This window comes from Leiobunum rupestre, chromosome 5, assembly GCF_980474605.1.
Source record: "Leiobunum rupestre chromosome 5, qqLeiRupe1.1.hap1, whole genome shotgun sequence".
NCBI classification, from domain to species: Eukaryota; Metazoa; Arthropoda; class Arachnida; order Opiliones; family Sclerosomatidae; genus Leiobunum; species Leiobunum rupestre.
The window spans coordinates 29,083,693-29,107,736 of NC_143388.1; the positions used below are offsets into that span (position 1 = coordinate 29,083,693).

At 31.4% G+C, this 24,044-nt stretch overlaps 2 protein-coding genes across 7 annotated transcripts in view; both read left to right on the forward strand.

The window, feature by feature from the left end:
- The window catches only part of LOC149944056 (E3 ubiquitin-protein ligase MARCHF8-like), a 71,488-nt gene that overhangs the window by 34,849 nt on the left and 12,595 nt on the right, over positions 1-24,044 (forward strand). Inside the window, exon 1 of one of the 4 annotated variants that reach the window (XM_090174722.1) lies at positions 4,672-4,755. The exons of 2 other annotated variants lie outside the window; for them this stretch is intronic. The gene's annotated coding sequence lies outside the window, so the exon portion shown is untranslated. Of the gene's footprint in view, positions 1-4,671; positions 4,756-18,322; positions 18,411-24,044 lie in introns of those variants that run through there. One more of the 4 variants, XM_090174720.1, reaches the window with a different exon arrangement.
- LOC149944057 (uncharacterized) lies at positions 5,959-7,933 on the forward strand. 3 transcript variants are annotated; one of them, XM_090175187.1, is made up of 5 exons: positions 5,959-6,308; positions 6,368-6,497; positions 6,571-6,891; positions 7,030-7,401; positions 7,463-7,931. In XM_090175187.1, the coding sequence occupies exons 4-5, from the start codon at positions 7,101-7,103 to the stop codon at positions 7,558-7,560; spliced, it is 399 nt and encodes a 132-aa protein (XP_090031313.1). In that variant the 5' UTR covers positions 5,959-6,308; positions 6,368-6,497; positions 6,571-6,891; positions 7,030-7,100; the 3' UTR covers positions 7,561-7,931. The 3 variants fall into 3 exon arrangements, with proteins under 3 accessions (XP_090031313.1, XP_090031311.1, XP_090031312.1); XM_090175185.1 differs by having other exon boundaries at positions 6,571-7,401; positions 7,463-7,933; XM_090175186.1 differs by having other exon boundaries at positions 6,574-7,401; positions 7,463-7,933.

Here is a 24,044-nt window from a genome sequence, read left to right on the forward strand (position 1 = left end):
GAACGTTATGTAGACTTTTAGGCGAAAATATAAAACCGCGAAAATTGGGGTCCCGTAAATTAACCAGGAAACTATACTTAAATTTAATATTTACTGATATAACTGAAGTTGTATATCCGCTGAATCCTAACCTTACCAAAAATATTTTTTTTAACGTTATCGGACTTAATTTTAAATAAAATATCAACCACACAAAGCGAAACCGCAAAAAATAGTAAATTGGGCATTTGCCCAACTTCTCGGGCTCCGATCCCAAAATTACGAAAATCCCGCCGAGGCTATAATAGTGCCTATCGATTGAGATATCAATCGCCTTTGTACCACTAACGTACCGCGAGCAATCGTGTGTACGGCAGCGGCGGCGGCGGCTACACAGTACGTGATCGTAATACACACAAATCCCTAAGGATTGTGTGTAAAAACGGTACTCTTTCAAAACTTTCAAAATTCAACATACAAGGGGACTACCCGAGGTGTTACACACCGATTTTGTTCAAACTTGGGGGATTGGTAGACCTTCATGTAACTTGAAAAATCCTAAAGGGATTTTATTCAATGGGCAACGGTTTTAACACAGTAAATTACCCTGGTAATTACCATTTTCGTAATTTACCTTATAAAATTGTAAATTACTGTTACCAGGTAATTTACCGATTCGTATCTCTAGCCAAAACGCTCATAACCCGTTTGAAACGAATCAATAAAAATGGCGGCAAGCAGAAATTTTTATGATACATATCAGCAAAACCTGCTCGTAGAACAGGTTAATTTGATAGGTTTCCGATACCTATCGTGACGTCACAACCGGAAGAAGCAAAAATCGTTGAACTGTTACGGTTTTTCTGTTACATCATCGGGAATGAATCAGAAGTTGTTGAACGCAGCCCAAGTGTTTGTCTATCTTTAAGCAAGATGGCGCCACTTATTCGAAATGAAGTGTAAAATTACATACTAAACAAGTTGGTCCCTCTGATATAACAATTACAATACCATTAAAACAAAGCAAAGAATCGTAAAGCAAGTAGCGGTTGCTGTGTAGTACCTCGATGGCTCAATATATGTCGTGGCTGGCACTTGGCAAGTTGGCAGGTGAGTCTGACCGAGGCTTGGCGACCAATTTTATTATTTTAAATAGTAATTAAAATCTTATCGGTTGAACTAAATATTGAAATGTCAAAGTTAACGCACCTTTATGTTTATAAACATAGATTTTAATAGCTTAACTATTTTTAAAGAATTACAAATTTTCTTTCTCCGATTGAACTGAGAAATCGCGAGAGCTTATCGTCGTTCGATTATTAAAATATTTTGCGATACTGAAACGATAGAGGCCGATACTTCAAGGGGTCTTTTTCGTGTATAAAAGGGGTTTAATTAGTCAGTTGCTTTAAAGGGACTATTAACTAAATCAAAAAATCGTGTGCTAACACGAGCTACGACTTGCTTTTAACGTAACTAGCGCCAATCGTCCCTGACAGAAATTCCACAATAAACATGGATATTCATACCTCTTCAACCAACATGATGTTAAAAAAATGCTACTTTATATGGTTCTATATGTACCCAAAACCCTAACCTAGCCCAAAACCCGCCCTTCTAAAAATAACGTCCGAGAAAATTAACTCCTTATTAGGTCACTTAATACTACTACCATTACCATTACCATTACCATTAATGTTACTACTACTACTACTACTACTACTATTACCATTACTACCACTACTACTATTACCATTACTACTACTACTACTACTACTACTATGACGACGACGACGACGACAACAAAGCAATAACTTAACTCTAAAATATTTCGATGTGAAACTAAAAAATCCATATTGCGGGTAGCTTTTATTCGTAAGGGACAACTTGTTTCTCTCAGCCACTCATCTCTGTAGTCTCCCAGTGATTCACTCCGCACTTAAATCGGGATGAGTGCTTTGGAATATAGCTGTGACTGATCAAAGAAATATTAAAGATAAAGTTACGTATAGATGGGCATTGATAGCGAAACACTCCAAAACTTCCGTGACATATCCCTCGAACCCGGAAAACATTTGATCGACACTCGTAAAAGCGAGTCTCCCTTATCAGAGAGCGAATAGAGTACCCATCGTTGACTCTACAAATCATCGCGTTCTCCTACGAAAACATCTACCCATCTTAAATATTTATCAACCCTTCTAACTCACCTTTGAACTCTGAATTGCCCCAAGGAGTGTATTCAATTGGAAAGCAATTCAAATTTTTAATGATATTAAAGCATGTGTCAGCTCGACCTGAAGTAACTCTTTTGTTTTCAACAGATGTCGCTAGCGTTGAAATCTAAACAAGATAGTTAAGCTACATTTTCACCCGAAAGGCGGGACATAAAAGTACCCCTCGCGTTGATTGGCTCGTTTGTAAATTTGTCAACTTAAATTATAGTAATTTTTTACAATTTATTTTATATGGAGTATATAATTAAGGTTATTACCGATTTTTTTCGAAGTTGGCCGTAATGTAGACCTATATGAGGTATGAAATTTCCCAAAAGGAGACGTTGCACTACTCATTTGAGTTGCCATGGCAACCGATAATGTTTTTGACTACTTAAAACAAAAATTTGAATTTTCCTTATTTTACCCAAAAATTGTTACAATTTTATCCCAAAAATGTTCCAATTTACCCAAACTTGATGAAATTTACTTAGTGGTCCAAATTACCCATTTCGTGAATTTCAAATTTAAAAAAAAATTCGTAGCTAGGACCCTGTGAAACCAAGAAAATCCCATGCTTTTTTAAATTGAGATTTTTTTGTTTTAAGTGGTTAAAAACACTTTCGTTTGCCTTGGCAAATCGAATGGGTAGTGAAACACCTCGGGTACTCTCATTGTAAGTAGAGTCTGTTGCGGCGTCTGCAGCTAGCCTTACTCCGTGCTGCGACGGTAAAACCTGCTCTTACAGCCGATGACTTCGTTGCTCAACGGACGGGCAACGTGACGGCAAAACCGGAAGTCAAAAAACCCATTCTGTAAAAAAACCGCTGACCGTTGAGTAGTATTATTGGGAGTAGTAGGTGACGCGACTTCGCAAGTTTGTTTGGACAATACTACATTGAAATATAAGTTAATATAATAACTCTGAATGTTATTACGAATGTATACCATTTCACTGGGTGCCATCTAGGAGCAACAAACACAAGGAGAACGCAGCTAGCCTTTAAACACGCTAACGAAGGGTTGTGTACGAATTTCATTGGACGATCGTCACGAGCCTTTACGATGAACGTTTTACGGGCGGAGGGAAGACAATTTCAGAATTTTCCCCTTCCGACGGCAGCCGGCGCAAAAGCGTCTAGCCAATGAAAAACGTACACAAGAAAATCCACGACTTTTGACGGGTTGCGTTCTCCTTGTGTGGGGTGCTGTGTTTGTTGCTCCTATCAGAATTTCCATCGTGATTAGCTAGAATCAAAATCCACCATAAATTGTAATGTAGTATTGTCCAGACAAAACTTTCGTCATCGGGTATCCTACTACACCCAATATTATAGAGGCAGAAGTAAAGAGCTTCCGCCTACTCAATACGTAAATATGTTAAAAGTACATAACATAGATAAAACAAAAACGCCGCATGAATATGACAGTTTGGTCAAAACGTCAACAACCGATCGCGTATCATCTACCTGGATAACGTGAATGTGTTTACCAAAATTATTTCCCCGGGGGGGGGTTAAAGGCGGTAGGCTGGCAATTCGCCATTTGTTTAATAAAAATATCGGAACAAACGGACTTGCGAAAAATGGAATAACACTTTAGACTAAACTTAAAATGCTAAATATATTAAATTTACATACGCGGTAATTGTAACGGGTTATAAACACGTTATATATTTGGTTATAAATCTGTTGAACAGCTTTCTAAACTCTACGAGGTTTAATAACAGTTATTGAAGGTAATATTTTTCTGTAAATTTTGCACGAACACTGAGGACTGCACTTTTAAAACGCGAAAACTCAGCACTTAGAAATTAGTATATATATAAATATAAAGCTTGAAAAAACTATTCATATCCACATCTTGAAAGTAATCTGAAATTTTCACATTTTATATTGCATATCAAATAAAGGATCTCAAAATAGGGAAATATTTGTTTTTATCATAATTAAGACCTTGAGCATTTTACCTCGCTCTAAAAGTCTAGACCTAATGCATTTCCTTAAAATATCTCCGGAAGAGCGTTCGTATTTCATTTTAGGTTTATCCCCCGAAGGACTACCGGAGTGGGCTTACGCGCGACGCACCGGTGCACTGCCATCGGAACACTTCTACAGGGGCTAGTAGGTGACAAATAGGTCAAACTTGGAGAAAGAATCGATATTGTTCGTAATTATTTTTCCCTTTAAGTCCTACATCAAACGGAACTAAGTACTTAAATAAAGTATTATCTTTAGATTGAAAACAATATACTTGGTCCTTTGTGTGTGTGAGAGAGAGAGAGAGAGAGCGGAGGGCAGAATCGGGATTGATTTTGAACTGTAGTGAATTTACACCGGGATAAAAGATACGCGTTGTTAAGCTTGGCGAAAGGCGTACTCGTGGAGGGAGGGGGGGTGGCGAGTGAGTAAGGGGGTGGATAGAGGGGAAGCCGCGTTGGGAGGCGCATTCACTCGGCGCGGGCGCTCGCGGGAAGAGCCGATCAATGAAGAGAGGCCTGGCGCAATATGGCCGCCGTTCTCGCCGCAGCTTAGCAAGCCTCGTTCTTTCTTCATGATAGGTGAGTTTACACTCGTTCCGAGTTTTACTAACAACGAACCATACATAACGGCTCTTATTTTGTAAATTAATTCGTATTAACTAAATACTGTATCGTTTAATAAAATGTAGTCTGCCACTTATACCTGATTTTGGCGTTATAAATTTCCTTCTAAAACGATAATTTTTTTACAATTACTTCCGAATATTATCCTTTCTACTTCCGTTTTGGTTGTTAGCTATAGTGGTTATTGTTGTCCGCCCTATATTCTGCATAGACCTTTCTTCAAATTTGGAATTTCTTGAAATATGTAAGTTTGTCTGCACTATATATTTACGCCTTAGTCTGTTATACGTCACGTTTGATATTTATTAATATTATAAAATATTATGGATATTTATTATTATTATAAAATATTATGGATATTTATTATTATTATAAAATATTATGGATATTTATTATTATTATAAAATATTATGGATATTTATTATTATTATAAAATATTATGGGTATTTTTTATTATTATAAAATATTATGGGTATTTTTTATTATTATAAAATATTATTTATACTTTTTATTATTATAAAATATTATTTATACTTTTTATTATTATAAAATATTATTTATACTTTTTATTATAAAATATTATTTATACTTTTTATTATATTGATACTTTTTATTATAAAATATTGTTGATACTTTTTATGGAATATTGTTGATACTTTTTATTATTATGAAATATTGTTGATATTTTTTATTATTATGAAATATTGTTGATATTTTTTATTATTATGAAATATTGTTGATATTTTTTATTATTTTGAAATATTGTTGATATTTTAAATTCATTTTCGTTATATACTCCAGAATCATTGGTGTGACAATTTCCTTAAAAAATTTTATAACATTTTATAATTTTATTTTATATATTTATAATGTATATATTTAAAAAAAATTATTGACATATTACCCAGTGGCGTAGTAGGGGGTACACAATTTTCTTCAACGGTTTATTAATTGTCTTTAAACCGTACATCCCCCTCTTGATTACGCCACTGCTATTAACAATAAATTTTCTGTATACGTATGTAATATTTTCTCTATACTCATAGAGAATCTGTAGAATTGTTTTGATGATTTGTTATGTAATTGTGTTGTTATGAAAAGGCATCTGTTATGAGTTTGTAATACCGCAACTTCGTAACGTTGCACCTTTTCTATTCGCTAGCGAAACGGGTATAGGTGGCGCTGCCGTCGCTACCCCTGCAGCTTGGTTTTCCAGCGTATAGTGGTGATCAAAATCAAAACAAATCCAAGAAATATGGCGGTTCACATTAACGCTAGAGGTGGGAGAAGTTGTGCGGTCCCTTTTTGCAATAATACTGCGCTTAAAAAACGTAAAACTGAAGAAAATAGAGAAGAACCAAAGCCAGGATTATCATTTCATAAATTTCCAAGTTGTAAGAAACTTTTAAATGTATGGTTAACAAAGATAAAGTCGGGGAAAAGGCCTAGTAAGTGGGCTCAGATTTGTAGCGCCCATTTTACAGATGATGACTTCTTGGAAAGAAATGGTGAGATGCAAATAATATTAATTATTTTAAAATAAATTAATCGAAAAACTCATCAATAGATGGTAGATCTGTAAGAAGACGTTTGAAATGTAACGCCATTCCCTCCCAAAAATGGCCATGTAAGCCAATTAAAGAATCAACCGAAGTTACAATAAAAGAACGAGCTCAACGACGTAAAGCGTTCTAAAGGTATTCTTATTTTATGGTAAACTTTTGTGAAATAATAAATAGAATAATAACATAAATTTAATTTGAAATCAAGCAGTTCTATGTTCAACATCACCAATAACAGATTCCATTGCTCCAAAAGTTGTTGAAAGCGCAAGTGAACCAGCTCCGGATGATAATGTTTTGTCATTATCAAACTTAGCTATGCTATCTGAAGTAACAAGTGAAGCTCAAGGAAAGGACCAATCTCACAAACCATCTAGAGTAACGAATGCGTCTATTGGTGTTCAAGTTTATTTGGACCATGGAAAGTATTTTGCTGGGTCAAGAGTTGGAATTTCAAGCAATGGAATGAAAACTGTTGATTTTGTGTCTCTTTCTGGCATTGGGAAAGAACTATTTGAAAGCCTTTGAAGTGAGGTTTTAGGGCTTGAAAACCAGAGCGAGCTCTCTAATTTTCTAATGCCTGTAAAAGATAGGGTGTTGTTAACCGTAATGAAGCTTAAGTCAAATTTGACATTTGACGCTTTGGCTTCATTATTTGTCATTTCAGTTTCAACATATTTCAAAAGAACCCTTTGTGCCCTTGCTGAAGTTTTGAAGAAATTTATCTTTTGGCTGGATATGGAAAATATCAGAAGTAACTGTCCTAAATGTTTTAAAGAGTTTAATAATACTCGCATTGTGTTGGACTGCTCAGAAGTACCTATGATGAAGCCTAACACATTTCACGACAGAGTGGCAACCTACAACCATTATAAAGGAACTCACACAATAAAAATTATCATTGGAATTTCACCTTCTGGCATGATCACGCTCGTTAGCGACCCCTGGGGTGGAAAAGTAAGCGACAAGGAAGTCACCCTTGAGAGTGGGGTCATAAATCTTTGTGAACAATTTATTGATGGAATTATGGTTGACAAAGGTATGCATAAAAGTGTAATATGTTAAAAAAATATTTTAAAACTCATTCAACTTAAATTTAGGCTTCCTTATTGAAGATGAATGTGCGGCCAATGGCATAGCTCTACACATCCCTCCATTTTTGAGAGAAAAAAACAGTTTAGTAAGGAAGAAAGTGTAAAAAATCAAAAAATTGCATCCGCTCGTGTTCACGTGGAGATAACCATTCAAAGAATCAAATTATTTAAAATTTTAAATGATAAATTTGACCTTGATTTAGTTCCCTACTGTGAAGAAATTCTGAAGGTCATATGTGGATTAGTAAATTTACTAAAACCAATTCTAGCAGATGATAAATTTGATGACTAAGTTTAAATCTTATTTAATGACGATGATGATTATTTTATTAATTTTTATCAAATAAGTTTAAAAATCTTTTATTATAAATAAGACTTCAAGTAAAAATTCATTTATAACATTAATTGATCAAATTCATTTTACTTTTTTTATATAATACTAATTGGCACAGTACAAAATAGGAACTTTTTTGTTTTAAAAATCACTTACTCTTGACTAGTAATGGTAAATATAATTTGAAATAAAAATTGCACAATTTGACTATGTTTTGTTTCAAATAATCTTAAGTCTCTTAGAATATCAATTAAAAGATAGCCCTTGGGAGAATACAAGAAAAATTAGCATGTTTATGTTTAACACAAGGCCACGCTGAATTTGTGCATAGTAGCCTCTACAATCGTTAGTTGGTAAATAAATTCCGTCTTTTCCCATTTTCAAGAAGTTTAATTTGTTTTGAGCGACAGCATCTTCAATTGATATTTTCTTTGCTACATAAGGACTCTTAATCTCGAGTAATTTTATCTCTCCATTTTCCATGTATAATCCATCTGGGCTAAAAGCTATAAATGGATTATTTAAGTTAATTAAGAGGCCATATTCCAATACTTGTACTTTTTTAAGCCACGAAAATTTGGCCCGAGCAACTTTCTCCAGTTTGTTCCCATTTTGATCCTTTTGGGCTTTCTCTAAACATCCGTTCTCCTTCTTCTAAGGCTCTTGGCTTTTCCCCAATGTATTTACAAATTTCAACCATGGTGAGATTCACTATTATGGAATAAATAAAGGTTAAAATAGGATAATATAATAGAATACCAATTCAATGTTAGCATACCTTTTTGAGATGTCATCTTTTATTTGAACAATATTGCTCCAAGGCCTACTCTAACAATGTTTTAAGTAAATCCAAAAGGACTTCAAATCTTAATGACAGTATATAATTAGAACCAAACATTGTCTTTAAACTTGACATTCAATCCTACTTACCAAGAAAACACTAATTCGCTGTTTAAACGTATATAATACCATCTCATCAGTAGCACACTACTATTTTCTGAATGCTGATCACCACTATACAGTTACGCGCAATGTGGATAGGGGGCGCTGCCGGAGTTTTCGTTAGCGAATTCTTATGCCGAAGCAGTACCGCTACTAAGTTTCGCTTACCTCGTGTCACTTGGCGAATATTTTGAATATTGAAACTAATGTTATATATACTTATCTTTACATATTTCGAAAAATGTGGATCTTAAGCCTTGGCTGTGTACGAATGTTACCTTATTTTTAACTACTACATTTCCTCGTATTTGGGTTAAAACGGAGTACTTGTAATTCAGACTACGGAATTCGTTTTTGGTCTGGCGTTTTTTGAAGAAAAAAAGAGGACGTGTTTGAGAGTACAGACACTCTTTCCATACTCGTGTTCTAGAACGGGCTTAGCCTCTAATATCCGAATCTCGGGGTTAAGGAGCACAACGCGAAAATCAAACAGCTCCTCCCCTTGAAAATAAAATTACAAATCGGCCATTTTTGATTTTTTTTATCATTTTTTTATCTTTTTTCAATCGATTTATTTTAGATTTTTCTTTCTATCGATTTTTTATTTGGTTTTTTAATTCTATGGATTTTTTATTTTAGTTTTAATATAATATATAAATCTATATTTTAATCAGTTTTATATAAATCTATATTTTAATTGTTTTTATATAAATCTATATTTTAATTGTTTTTTATATAAATCTATATTTTAATTGTTTTTTATATAAATCTATATTTTAATTGTTTTTATATATAAATCTATATTTTAATTGTTTTTATATAAATCTATTTTAGTATTTTTTATACAAATCTACATTTTAATAGTTTTTTATATAAATCTAAATTTTATAGTTTGTTATACAAATCTACATTTTATAGTTTTTTATACAAATCTAAATTTTATAGTTTTTTATACAAATCTACATTTTATAGTTTTTTATATAAATCTAGATTTTATTAGTTTTTTTATAGATCTACATTTTATTGTTTTTTATATAAATCTACATTTTAAGTTTATACAAATTTATATTTTAATAGTTTTTTATATAAATCTATTTAGATTTTTTATATAAATCTATATTTTATAGTTTTTTTTATTTAAATCGACTTTTTATTTTAATAATTTTCTATTTAAATCGACTTCTTATTTTAATAATTCTGTTTAAATCGACTTTTTTTATCGATATTTTATATAAATCTTATTTAAATCGACTTTTTGTATAAATCTTTTTTAAATCGATTTTTTATATAAATTGATTTTTTGATTTAAATATTGTTTCTTTTCCTGTCTAAGCGATTACTTTATTATATCCGTTTGGAAAACTAAAATTTAGTATAATTTTAATTAAGTATTAATTACTATTTAACAGTTTCGTTTATAGATGAGGTTAATGACTATGTTGAGACGAACATCACGGTCAATTTTTCCCCCGGCGCAAGAGGGGGGGGAATGGCACCGGAATGTGCATCAATAGATAAATGCATGTACATTTAGAAAAATGTGTAAATTAGGTAAATGCAAGTAAATTGACAAAATTTTAGTTATGGAAGCACATTAGATTAATGCAAGTAAATTGACAAAATTTTAGTTATGGAAGCACATTAAGTTAATGCAAGTAAATTGACAAAATTTGGGTAAACTCAAGTAAAATGGCTAAATTTAAGTAAATGCCATTAAATTGGGTAAAATTAACTTGAATTTACCAAAATTTTGCCATTTACTTGAGTTTACCCAAAAGTGACATAATTACCAAAAGTGTGTCAAACGGACCTATTTCTGAATGAATGTTACAAGCGAAATACAAGTTGGGAGGGGAGAAGGGAAAGTATGCCTTGGGGAGGGAAGGAAGTTAATACCCACAAATAACGCCTCGTTGTGAGGAACGGAGGAACTAAGTAGCACTGGTCAAAGGTAGTGTACTTTTTGATTTGTCGTCGTTCTGTGGAGATGCTAATACTTACCATAATGCTAATATAATACCATAATGCTAATATAATACCATAATGCTAATATAATACCATAATGCTAATATAATACCATAATGCTAATATAATACCATAATGCTAATATAATACCATAATGCTAATATAATACCATAATGCTAATATAATACCATAATGCTAATATAATACCATAATGCTAATATAATACCATAATGCTAATATAATACCATAATGCTAATATAATACCATAATGCTAATATAATACCATAATGCTAATATAATACCATAATGCTAATATAATACCATAATGCTAATATAATACCATAATGCTAATATAATACCATAATGCTAATATAATACCATAATGCTAATATAATACCATAATGCTAATATAATACCATAATGCTAATATAATACCATAATGCTAATATAATACCATAATGCTAATATAATACCATAATGCTAATATAATACCATAATGCTAATATAATACCATAATGCTAATATAATACCATAATGCTAATATAATACCATAATGCTAATATAATACCATAATGCTAATATAATACCATAATGCTAATATAATACCATAATGCTAATATAATACCATAATGCTAATATAATACCATAATGCTAATATAATACCATAATGCTAATATAATACCATAATGCTAATATAATACCATAATGCTAATATAATACCATAATGCTAATATAATACCATAATGCTAATATAATACCATAATGCTAATATAATACCATAATGCTAATATAATACCATAATGCTAATATAATACCATAATGCTAATATAATACCATAATGCTAATATAATACCATAATGCTAATATAATACCATAATGCTAATATAATACCATAATGCTAATATAATACCATAATGCTAATATAATACCATAATGCTAATATAATACCATAATGCTAATATAATACCATAATGCTAATATAATACCATAATGCTAATATAATACCATAATGCTAATATAATACCATAATGCTAATATAATACCATAATGCTAATATAATACCATAATGCTAATATAATACCATAATGCTAATATAATACCATAATGCTAATATAATACCATAATGCTAATATAATACCATAATGCTAATATAATACCATAATGCTAATATAATACCATAATGCTAATATAATACCATAATGCTAATATAATACCATAATGCTAATATAATACCATAATGCTAATATAATACCATAATGCTAATATAATACCATAATGCTAATATAATACCATAATGCTAATATAATACCATAATGCTAATATAATACCATAATGCTAATATAATACCATAATGCTAATATAATACCATAATGCTAATATAATACCATAATGCTAATATAATACCATAATGCTAATATAATACCATATATACTAATATAATACCATATATACTAATATAATACCATATATACTAATATAATACCATATATACTAATATAATACCATATATACTAATATAATACCATATATACTAATATAATACCATATATACTAATATAATACCATATATACTAATATAATACCATATATACTAATATAATACCATAATGCAAATATAATACCATATATGCAAATATAATACCATATATGCTAATATAATACCATATATGCTAATATAATACCATATATGCTAATATAATACCATAATGCTAATATAATACCATAATGCTAATATAATACCATATATGCTAATATAATACCATATATGCTAATATAATACCATATATGCTAATATAATACCATATATGCTAATATAATACCATATATGCTAATATAATACCATATATGCTAATATAATACCATATATGCTAATATAATACCATATATGCTAATATAATACCATATATGCTAATATAATACCATATATGCTAATATAATACCATATATGCTAATATAATACCATATATGCTAATATAATACCATATATGCTAATATAATACCATATATACTAATATAATACCATATATACTAATATAATACCATATATACTAATATAATACCATAATGCTAATATAATACCATAATGCTAATATAATACCATAATGCTAATATAATACCATATATACTAATATAATACCATATATACTAATATAATACCATATATACTAATATAATACCATATATACTAATATAATACCATATATACTAATATAATACCATATATACTAATATAATACCATAATGCAAATATAATACCATAATGCAAATATAATACCATATATGCAAATATAATACCATAATGCAAATATAATACCATAATGCAAATATAATACCATATATGCAAATATAATACCATATATGCTAATATAATACCATATATGCTAATATAATACCATAATGCTAATATAATACCATAATGCTAATATAATACCATATATGCTAATATAATACCATATATGCTAATATAATACCATATATGCTAATATAATACCATATATGCTAATATAATACCATATATGCTAATATAATACCATATATGCTAATATAATACCATATATGCTAATATAATACCATATATGCTAATATAATACCATATATGCTAATATAATACCATATATGCTAATATAATACCATATATACTAATATAATACCATATATACTAATATAATACCATATATACTAATATAATACCATAATGCTAATATAATACCATAATGCTAATATAATACCATAATGCTAATATAATACCATATATACTAATATAATACCATATATACTAATATAATACCATATATACTAATATAATACCATATATACTAATATAATACCATATATACTAATATAATACCATATATACTAATATAATACCATATATACTAATATAATACCATATATACTAATATAATACCATATATACTAATATAATACCATATATACTAATATAATACCATATATACTAATATAATACCATATATACTAATATAATACCATATATACTAAAAAAAGATCCAGAAAGGCGACAATAAATAGTCTTTTATGTGATCGATCTCGAGTTGAGCATTCATTAAACCTTTAGCATACGAAAGTACAGGGATTGTCACACTTTTGGTAATTATGTCCCTTTTGGTTTACCCAAATTGATCCAATTTAATGGCATTTATAAATTTTACTTCTATAAACAAAATTTAGTAAATTAAACTTGCATTTACCTAAGTTACACATTTTACTAATATTTACCGAAATGTACATTCATTTACCCATTTTTGCCATAAAGCCCGTCGAAACTTTTATCTGTGGGGAATTTCAAGTTACAAGTCTACTTATCCCCGGAATTTAAATAAAATCGACGAAAATCACCCCAGTGTGATCCCCAGCGTTGTTTGATTTAAAGGGAATATAACCTCAGGTATTTGGTGTGGAACACCAACGCTTGCAGCTTTGGCATTAGAAATGTTTGGCGCCACTGTACAGCGAAATTTGAAAAATTGAAGGAGTCTTCCATAAAGATTGCTTTGCAGGTTATATTCCCTTTAAATCAATATTTTTGAAAAAGTCACTTGATTTAAATAAGGATTTAAATCCGCCAACCCTGCATAATTTAAAAATTAGAGTACTGTTCTAAAAGTTCGTTGTTCAACATCAATTCATTCATAGCCTTTAACCGAATAATTAAGAACCAAACAGAAGTTTTGCGGGTCTAGCTGCGTTCCAATTTGAATATTTGAGTCAGTAGGAGGGTGTTTAGCGAAATCGGAAATAATACCTCGCTTCTGTTACGTTTTTACCCTCAAAATTCACCCCTGACATTAGTAAAATTTTCAAGTTGTTAAATTAAGCTTAGTTTCTATAGTAATAAGCTCAGTTCTATTATTATCGAACTTTCGGATTGTCTCTTATCAGAAGTATACAATATCTATCTAGAAATCAGTGGGAGCTGATACTTCAGTTATGTGCTTTGTTTTACTAAAATCAAAAGTGACATAATTACCAAAAGTGTGACAATCCCTGTACTTTCGTATGCTAAAGGTTTAATGAATGCTCGACTCGAGATCGACCACATAAAAGACTATTTATTGTCGCCTTCCTGGATTTTTTTTAGTCTATGGTATTATACCGTAGGTAGATGGTGATAGCAATAGCATCTCCATAGAACGACGAAAAATCAAAAAATACACTAACTTTGACCAGCGCTACTTAGTTCCTCCGTTCCTCACTACGAGGCGTTATTTGTTGGTTTTAACTTCCTTCCCTCCCCAAGACATACTTTCCCTTCTCCCCTCCCAACTTGTATTTCGCTCGTAACATTCATTCAGAAATTGGTCCATTTGACACACTTTTGGTAATTATGTCACTTTTGTTATAATGAAATGTATACGTGCAGGCTTTAGTCATCAGGGGCGCCGGAAAATCGGCGACGGTCGGACCAGCCAAGGCCTATTGAAAATCGAAATGCTTTCAAAAGTATAAATAACGCTTACTATTGGAAGATAATGATAAATTATTGAATCGGAAAATAAGAATTAACTATTATAAACACTGGATCCATTTCAGAAGTTAGTTCTTCTCGAATTTCGAACCTAAACGCGTGTACGCTCGTATTTCTCGCCATCAAACTAACCAACCATTTGGCCAACGGAAAGAGTAGGAAGGGACGAGTGTCCTGTTCGAAGACTTCCTATTTCAAAATCACTCCATGACAGACTATCATTAACCGAATTCGTTCTGGGCCATGCTTATGTTTATTATCCACTTATAGTTAAACCAATGCGGCTCAGCCCATTCCGTCTTCGACCTTCTCAGTACGCCCCTGTTTCCAGAGTTTTCTCATTTTAATCGAAAGTTCGACAACTTTTTTTGGAAGTTCTCAAACGTTCACACCCACACACCCCTCCTATCCTTGGCAAAAAGTTAATTTCATCCCAACCAAAAACTTGCGAAATTAGGTATTTTTATCGTAAGAGTTTATAAGTTTATAAACTCCAGTTACAACTTTTTTATGCCTTTTTTAAATGCCAAATTCGGGGAACCCATCTGATCTCTATTGCCGATTTTGCTCAAAGTCGGGCGTAATGTAGACCTATATGAGATATCAAATTTCCCAAAAGGAGACGTTGCACTACCCATTCGATTTACCATGGCAACCGAAAATGTTTTTGAACACTTAAAACAAAAATTAGATTTTTTCCTTATTTTACCCAAAAATTGTTGCTTTTTTAAATTGAGATTTTTTTTGTTTCCTGTGATCAAAAACATCTTCGGTTGCCATTTGATAAATTTCATATCTCCTTAAGGTCTATATTACGCAATTAAAAAACTGCCATAAACACCTTGGGGGCTCTCCTAGTTAGTGGCGCCATCTAAACTGTGGCTGCCCTTAAAAAAAAGCTAAATTAATAATTTAGTCGAAATAATATCATTTTCTTTAACGCTTCTTATTTTCAAACATTTGATACCACATTTTACCCCCTATTTTTACCGTGAAAGTCTTCAAGGCTTCAAAAGTCGCTTGATGACTTAGGCCTAAGGTGGTGCCTTGGGTATTAGCCTAGCTGATTATTATTTTTTATTTTTATTATGTTTTAAGTAATGAACTTCAGATTTTGATAAAAACTAAGTAAGCTTAATTGAAACTGAATTAATTCGTTTCCCAATTAGAAGCTCCGTAAATTGAAACACTAACTTGGATTAAACCAAGAATTTGCGAACTGTAATATCAGACATTGAAGTTTACCCCTTATTGTTTTCGAAATGTTTAGCTAGACTTTAGATCTGTCACCTTATCGGTCGTCAAGCATTTCTATCTATTTGATACAACAAGGAAGAAGAAAAATATTAAATTGTTGCGTCAAATATCAGTCAATATCAATGCATTTCTTCTATCTTTAGAGAAGTGACCTTCGTTAGCTGCTTAAAAGGATAATATTATAAAACAGAAAAATCGACTGCTATTCAGGGCTAGCACTTTTTTATTTTTAAGAATAATCAAATCAATTTTAAGATTTTTTAATTTACTTTTTATTGGTTCTATAATTTCTAATAAAATTAAACTTAATTAAATTTAATAAGAAAAGATCCATATGAAATGATGTCACGGTAATAGTTCATGTAAAATAAATTAAAATGAAATAAAATAAAACGAAGAACTTGTTTGCGAAGAAAGTCCCGTGAATAAATGCAATAAAAAGCTATTCATATAAATATTTTTATTGCATTTATTCGCAAACAAGTTTATTTTATTTTATTTTATTTTAGTTAATTTAACTTAAATTTAACTATCAAAAGTCAAAATTTCAGCCAGAGATTCAAACAGTAGACCGGTTTCGCCCTTTTGGGGCTCATCAGTACTGTGTAGGAACTCTGGCTATCCTCGGAAATCTGCCGATATCAGTAAAACTAATAAACAATCAGAGTGCCCTATATGTGAGCAGTCCAGTGCAATTTATAATTTTGACTTTTGATATAACTATCTTAACGTTGGATTTCAACGGAAGCCCGAGCGTAATAGATGTCTGCTGAATAGCGACCGCCATGCAATAATTGGTGAAGAATTTCACTATAAATTGCACTGGACTGCTCACATATAGGGCACTCTGATTGTTTATTAAATTTAACTAGTTTAGCAAGGTGGGGTTAGCGCTTTCGCCTCGCAGCAAGAGGAGCCAGGTTCGATCCCAACTTGTGGCACTTGGTTAAAACTCAGAACTACTCCTTCTGCGTTGAGTTTGCAAGTTTTCTCCCCACATGAAAAAAGGGGTTTCCCCCGAGTTCTTCGGTTTCCTCTTTCCATAAAAACGTGTGGAGGCTAACGGTAATAGTAAGTGTAGGGAGCTATTGCCTCGCGTGGCTTGAAGGGCTTTCCACCACCCTCCTACGCATTGTAACCCGGCCACCTGTTTAAAGGCATTATAAGTCGCTAGATGACTTGGGCCTAAGGGGGTGCCTTGGGTTTAGTCAGATTTGTTTGGTATTTTAATTATTTAACAACCTATTTTTTAATATTTTATTCATTCATTGAAAAATATTGATTTAAATCAATGTTTTAAAAAAAAATCAAATGAATGAAATCAGCCAACACTGCTGCTAACACGAACCAGGTATTAGGCCAATTAGGGCGAGGTGTACCACTAATTTTTAAACGGACCCCAAAATCCTACGAAAGGGTCGCCGAAAATTCTAAATTTGCGAGAACTTTCAGGAGATAAGTATTTAATTCCTTAAACATTCTACGGAAATTTATTTTAATTTCGTAAAATAAAGAATTTTCACGCGCTATTTTCTGTTTACTGTTTTTGAGGTTGATGCAAGTCCTTCTTGGGGTAGGTGGTCTGTGGCCCACCTTACCAAAAAAACTTGGCGCCACCACTGACTACAAGTGGTTTTTTACGTAATTAGGGCCAGTTTTGACAAACCTTGTGTCAAAAATGTGACATTTAGATGGTATACCTTAATTACGCAACTGGATCCTGTTTTTGAGAAAGTTACTGATATCAACACGTCTCAATGCTCTTCAAATCTATTTTCAAACGACGAACTTTGGATTTGTAACTACAGTACCTGTTGATACTGACAATGCTATCTCAATTTCATTCTTATAAGAAGAGCGATTACAGTTGACGGAACTTAAGTAGAGAAAGGTTGTTGCTATTGTCGTTGTACAGCTGTCAGATTTAGGGACCTACTCGTGTAAATTGAATTATCGAAAAGTACACCAAGGTAAATGTAAACTTATATTCTTTCATTTTTTAGTTTTGTTCTAGAAATATATATACCTGTAAACCTTATTTTTAACGAAATAACGCGAACCTTCCGTGAAAAATCATTTCGCGGTAATTCTGCTCTCGTAAACTATCTTGCGCGAAAATGACATCGTTTCCAAATTCGTTCTTACTGGTTTAAAAAAGTAAATAACTCGCTCGAAAATAGGCAAGTATACCGTGGCGGGGTAAGTACTTTGGTTCGAATTTCATTCGTCCGAACCGCCGAAATAACAAATGTTTCAATTGTTCGAATTGGACAACTTGTTTGTTTCATTCGTCCGAATCGGTAGCATCACTTGTCCGAATTCTGTCGCTAAATTAGTATTTCTTATTGCTGTTGGTCCGGTTTTTTTTAGTGCAAGAATTAAAAATTGTATAAATCGTTGTTTGTTCTTAATTGCTGCTATAGTAAGTGGGAATTGCGTTGAATGTTGTGGATATTTTAAGTTAGGTTCACGTTAATGTAACTATTTTCTTATATTAACAATATTTAAAAAAAAAACAACCAATTCCTAATGTTCGAAAAAACGGACAAACGATTATTCGAACAAATAGTAATGTTAAAGAGATAGTGTCAGAATTTTCTACGTATATGAAGTTTTTTCATCAATTATTGGAAAATATAGTTATAAAACATTTGGTATAAATATAAATATTCACGATTATTTTCCAATTTTAAAATAAAGATAGCGTAACTTTTTTTTATCACATACTGTCTACGTCATAGATAGGTTGATGTTTATTGGTTGCTACTAGAGCGAGCTGGCGATAGAATTTTTAGGGGATTACAGGAGGAAATTTTACTACCATCGCTTTCGCACGCTTTAAGACCCTCATTCGATTCAGGACTTAAAAATCTATCATAACGTGTAAGCCAAAGAACAAAATTTTAAATTATTCTGAGTTGGCACTATCTCTTTAACATAAATTGAACGACTAAATCACCAACAAAAGTTGTGATAAATTTTTCGGGCAAATGAAATAAGTTTTCGGACATGCGATCCTGTTTTCCGGCATTCGGACAAATGATCATTCGGACATTTGTACCACCGTTCGGACGAATGAAATTCGAACAAATGTACCCAAATCACCGTGGCGAATGATAGTTGAATATTCATGGCTTGTATAGATTAATGGTTATATCTGTTGAGAAAGGTAATTTTAATACCAACTTCCGTTTTCATATAAAAGTCGCGATTCGCTAAGTACCCTTTTAAGTAAATGTTTTGTTGCTTATTTAACAATTTACTGGTTCAGAATTTGCGTCGTCATTGTGATTAGTTTGGATTTTCTTAGAGGTCGGGGATGGTTAACTTTTATTCAATAGATAAAGCTCTCAAAATTATTCGTAAAACGTTTTGATCAAGTAATTTATATTTCTGTATTACCCGATAAATTTTGTAAAATTAATCGGAAAAACGACATTTTTGTTTCGATAAAAAGCTCAAATTTTACGAATAATACATGTTTATTAATCATTTTCCGAAATATTAACCGGTAAATTTCTTAGTTTACATTTTTTCCCCGAAAAAATCAATTTAAACATGGATAATGATTAACCCTCCCCGACCTCTAGGTTTTCTGCTAGTGTTAAAATTCCCATAGAAAATAGATAGGAATAGTAACATTATCTTTGTCAAGGTTTTAAAATGTATCTCTAGATACTTCCGGTTAATATTTTTTTTAATACATGAGCCTTAAAGGAAAAAGTTAAAAAAATAAAAGTAATAATCAGCTAGGTTAATACCCAAGGCACCACCTAATCCACATAACCATTGGAAAAATTCGGCCAGAATATCCTTTTGTAACCCTTTAAGGTATAACATTACCGGAAATTGCGAGGAAATGCTATTCCTCTTGTATATTTTCCCCATTTTCTCATAATATTTCAATTTTTTTTTTATATTCAATTTTTTTGCGCCCGTTTTTAGGGTGATAATGAAAGTTTGCTGGTTTGGGACAGCGATACGTTTGCATAGTTTTACCACCAGGGCCCTTGCATAGCATTTTAATATAATACATAATAAAAAGTAAAATGCTACTATTTAGCTTAATTTTTAAAGTTAAGCGAATCTAATTTTGAATGCGGGCCTAAAGCGAATTCATTTATTTAATTTTGTAATAAAATATTCCGTATTTTTCCGAAAAAATTATAAGTCAAATATATTGTTTCCAAATTTAAATGAAGCGAAATTTTCGCCTCATTTTTTCGAATCTAAAAGTAAAACTAAACCTCTAAACTAGTTTAAACTGATAAACAATGTAACACTATTAATGTTTTGTAGTATGTTTACTGTTATTAGACATTTTATATCGATAAAAAGTTAAAACATTCAAAACCCTTAAAAAGTAATTTATGTTTTCAATTTATTATTTTTCGGATTTGAGGAAAATTTTCTAGAAATTTTTCCGCATTTTATTTTTCCGGAAAATTAACAACACTGAAAATAAATAAATAAATATATTTTTTTGAATTATATCTTATTTTAATTTATTTGTTTATGGATTTTTTTCAAGAGTTTATGCCTGTTTTTCTTCACAAATTCATTAATGTGAACAAAAAAATTATTTAATATTCATTAAATTAAATTAAAAATTATTTTATTTGAGTTTGCTCTGAATTGAAATTACTTAAGTTTTCATAAATACGAAGTATAATATGTGATTTAAAATCAATGATTTATTTAAAAATCACTTGATTTAAATCTCAATTTAAATTTAAAGCTGTCAACTCAGTCTCCTAAAGTTGATAATTACTATACATAGTAATCTACTGACTAATAACAGCTGGAATACTACTACTCCTCAGTAAGAAGTGTAATTAAAGATAAATAAACCTGTTAAGTCTAAGGTTCGTACGGAACCTGGATATCCTTGATAACCTGGATATCCTTGATAACCTGGATAAGTCGGGGATTTAAGTAATATCGTGAAAATCGGGGATTTAAGCAATATCGTGAAAATCGGGGATTTAAGTAATATCGTGAAAATCGGGGATTTAAGCAATATCGTGAAAATCGGGGATTTAAGTAATATCGTGAAAATCGGGGATTTAAGTAATATCGTGAAAATCGGGGATTTAAGTAATATCGTGAAAATCGGGGATTTAAGTAATATCGTGAAAGTCGGGGATTTAAGCAATATCGTAAAAAGTCGGGGATTTAAGTAATATCGTAAAAATCGGGGATTTAAGTAATATCGTGAAAATCGGGGATTTAAGTAATATCGTGAAAGTCGGGGATTTAAGTAATATCGTAAAAATCGGGGATTTAAGTAACATCGTGAAAAGTCGGGGATTTAAGTAATATCGTGAAAAGTCGGGGATTTAAGTAATATCGTGAAAAGTCGGATTTAAATAATATCGTAAAAAGTCAGCGATTTATGTAACATCGTGAAAGTCGGGGATTTAAGTAATATCGTGAAAATCGGGGATTTAAGTAACATCGTGAAAATCGGGGATTTAAGCAATATCGTGAAAATCGGGGATTTAAGTAATATCGTGAAAAGTCGGGGATTTAAGTAATATCGTGAAAAGTCGGGGATTTAAGTAATATCGTAAAAAGTCGGATTTAAATAATATCGTAAAAAGTCAGCGATTTAAGTAATATCGTAAAAATCGGGGATTTATGTAACATCGTGAAAGTCGGGGATTTAAGCAATATCGTGAAAATCGGGGATTTAAGCAATATCGTGAAAATCGTGGATTTAAGTAATATCGTGAAAATCGGGGATTTAAGTAATATCGTGAAAATCGGGGATTTAAGTAACATCGTGAAAATCGGGGATTTAAGTAACATCGTGAAAATCGGGGATTTAAGTAATATCGTAAAAATCGGGGATTTAAGCAATATCGTGAAAATCGGGGATTTAAGTAATATCGTGAAAATCGGGGATTTAAGTAATATCGTGAAAATCGGGGATTTAAGCAATATCGTGAAAATCGGGGATTTAAGTAATATCGTGAAAATCGGGGATTTAAGTAATATCGTGAAAATCGGGGATTTAAGTAATATCGTGAAAATCGGGGATTTAAGTAATATCGTGAAAATCGGGGATTTAAGTAATATCGTGAAAATCGGGGATTTAAGTAATATCGTGAAAATCGGGGATTTAAGTAATATCGTGAAAGTCGGGGATTTAAGTAATATCGTGAAAGTCGGGGATTTAAGCAATATCGTAAAAAGTCGGGGATTTAAGCAATATCGTAAAAAGTCGGGGATTTAAGTAATATCGTAAAAATCGGGGATTTAAGTAACATCGTGAAAATCGGGGATTTAAGTAATATTGTGAAAATCGGGGATTTAAGTAATATCGTGAAAATCGGGGATTTAAGTAATAAATTGAAAATCGGGGATTTAAGTAATATCGTGAAAATCGGGGATTTAAGTAATATCGTGAAAATCGGGGATTTAAGTAATATCGTGAAAGTCGGGGATTTAAGTAATATCGTAAAAATCGGGGATTTAAGTAACATCGTGAAAAGTCGGGGATTTAAGTAATATCGTGAAAAGTCGGGGATTTAAGTAATATCGTAAAAAGTCGGATTTAAATAATATCGTAAAAAGTCAGCGATTTATGTAACATCGTGAAAGTCGGGGATTTAAGCAATATCGTGAAAATCGGGGATTTAAGCAATATCGTGAAAATCGGGGATTTAAGTAATATCGTGAAAATCGGGGATTTAAGTAATATCGTGAAAATCGGGGATTTATGTAATATCGTGAAAATCGGGGATTTAAGTAATATCGTGAAAATCGGGGATTTAAGTAATATCGTGAAAATCGGGGATTTAAGTAATATCGTGAAAATCGGGGATTTAAGTAATATCGTGAAAATCGGGGATTTAAGTAATATCGTGAAAATCGGGGATTTAAGTAATATCGTGAAAATCGGGGATTTAAGTAATATCGTGAAAATCGGGGATTTAAGTAATATCGTGAAAATCGGGGATTTAAGTAATATCGTGAAAATCGGGGATTTAAGTAATATCGTGAAAATCGGGGATTTAAGTAATATCGTGAAAATCGGGGATTTAAGTAATATCGTGAAAATCGGGGATTTAAGTAATATCGTGAAAATCGGGGATTTAAGTAATATCGTGAAAATCGGGGATTTAAGTAATATCGTGAAAATCGGGGATTTAAGTAATATCGTGAAAATCGGGGATTTAAGTAATATCGTGAAAATCGGGGATTTAAGTAATATCGTGAAAATCGGGGATTTAAGTAATATCGTGAAAATCGGGGATTTAAGTAATATCGTGAAAATCGGGGATTTAAGTAATATCGTGAAAATCGGGGATTTAAGTAATATCGTGAAAATCGGGGATTTAAGTAATATCGTGAAAATCGGGGATTTAAGTAATATCGTGAAAATCGGGGATTTAAGTAATATCGTGAAAATCGGGGATTTAAGTAATATCGTGAAAATCGGGGATTTAAGTAATATCGTGAAAATCGGGGATTTAAGTAATATCGTGAAAATCGGGGATTTAAGTAATATCGTGAAAATCGGGGATTTAAGTAATATCGTGAAAATCGGGGATTTAAGTAATATCGTGAAAATCGGGGATTTAAGTAATATCGTGAAA

What these genes read in the sequence shown, in the direction of transcription:
- LOC149944057 (XM_090175185.1), top strand. Translation starts at nt 6,939, where the DNA reads ATGCCTGTAAAAGATAGGGTGTTGTTAACCGTAATGAAGCTTAAGTCA. An exon ending in TGGAATTATGGTTGACAAAG is followed by an intron (nt 7,402 to 7,462) that starts GTATGCATAAAA and finishes ACTTAAATTTAG; the next exon opens with GCTTCCTTATTGAAGATGAA.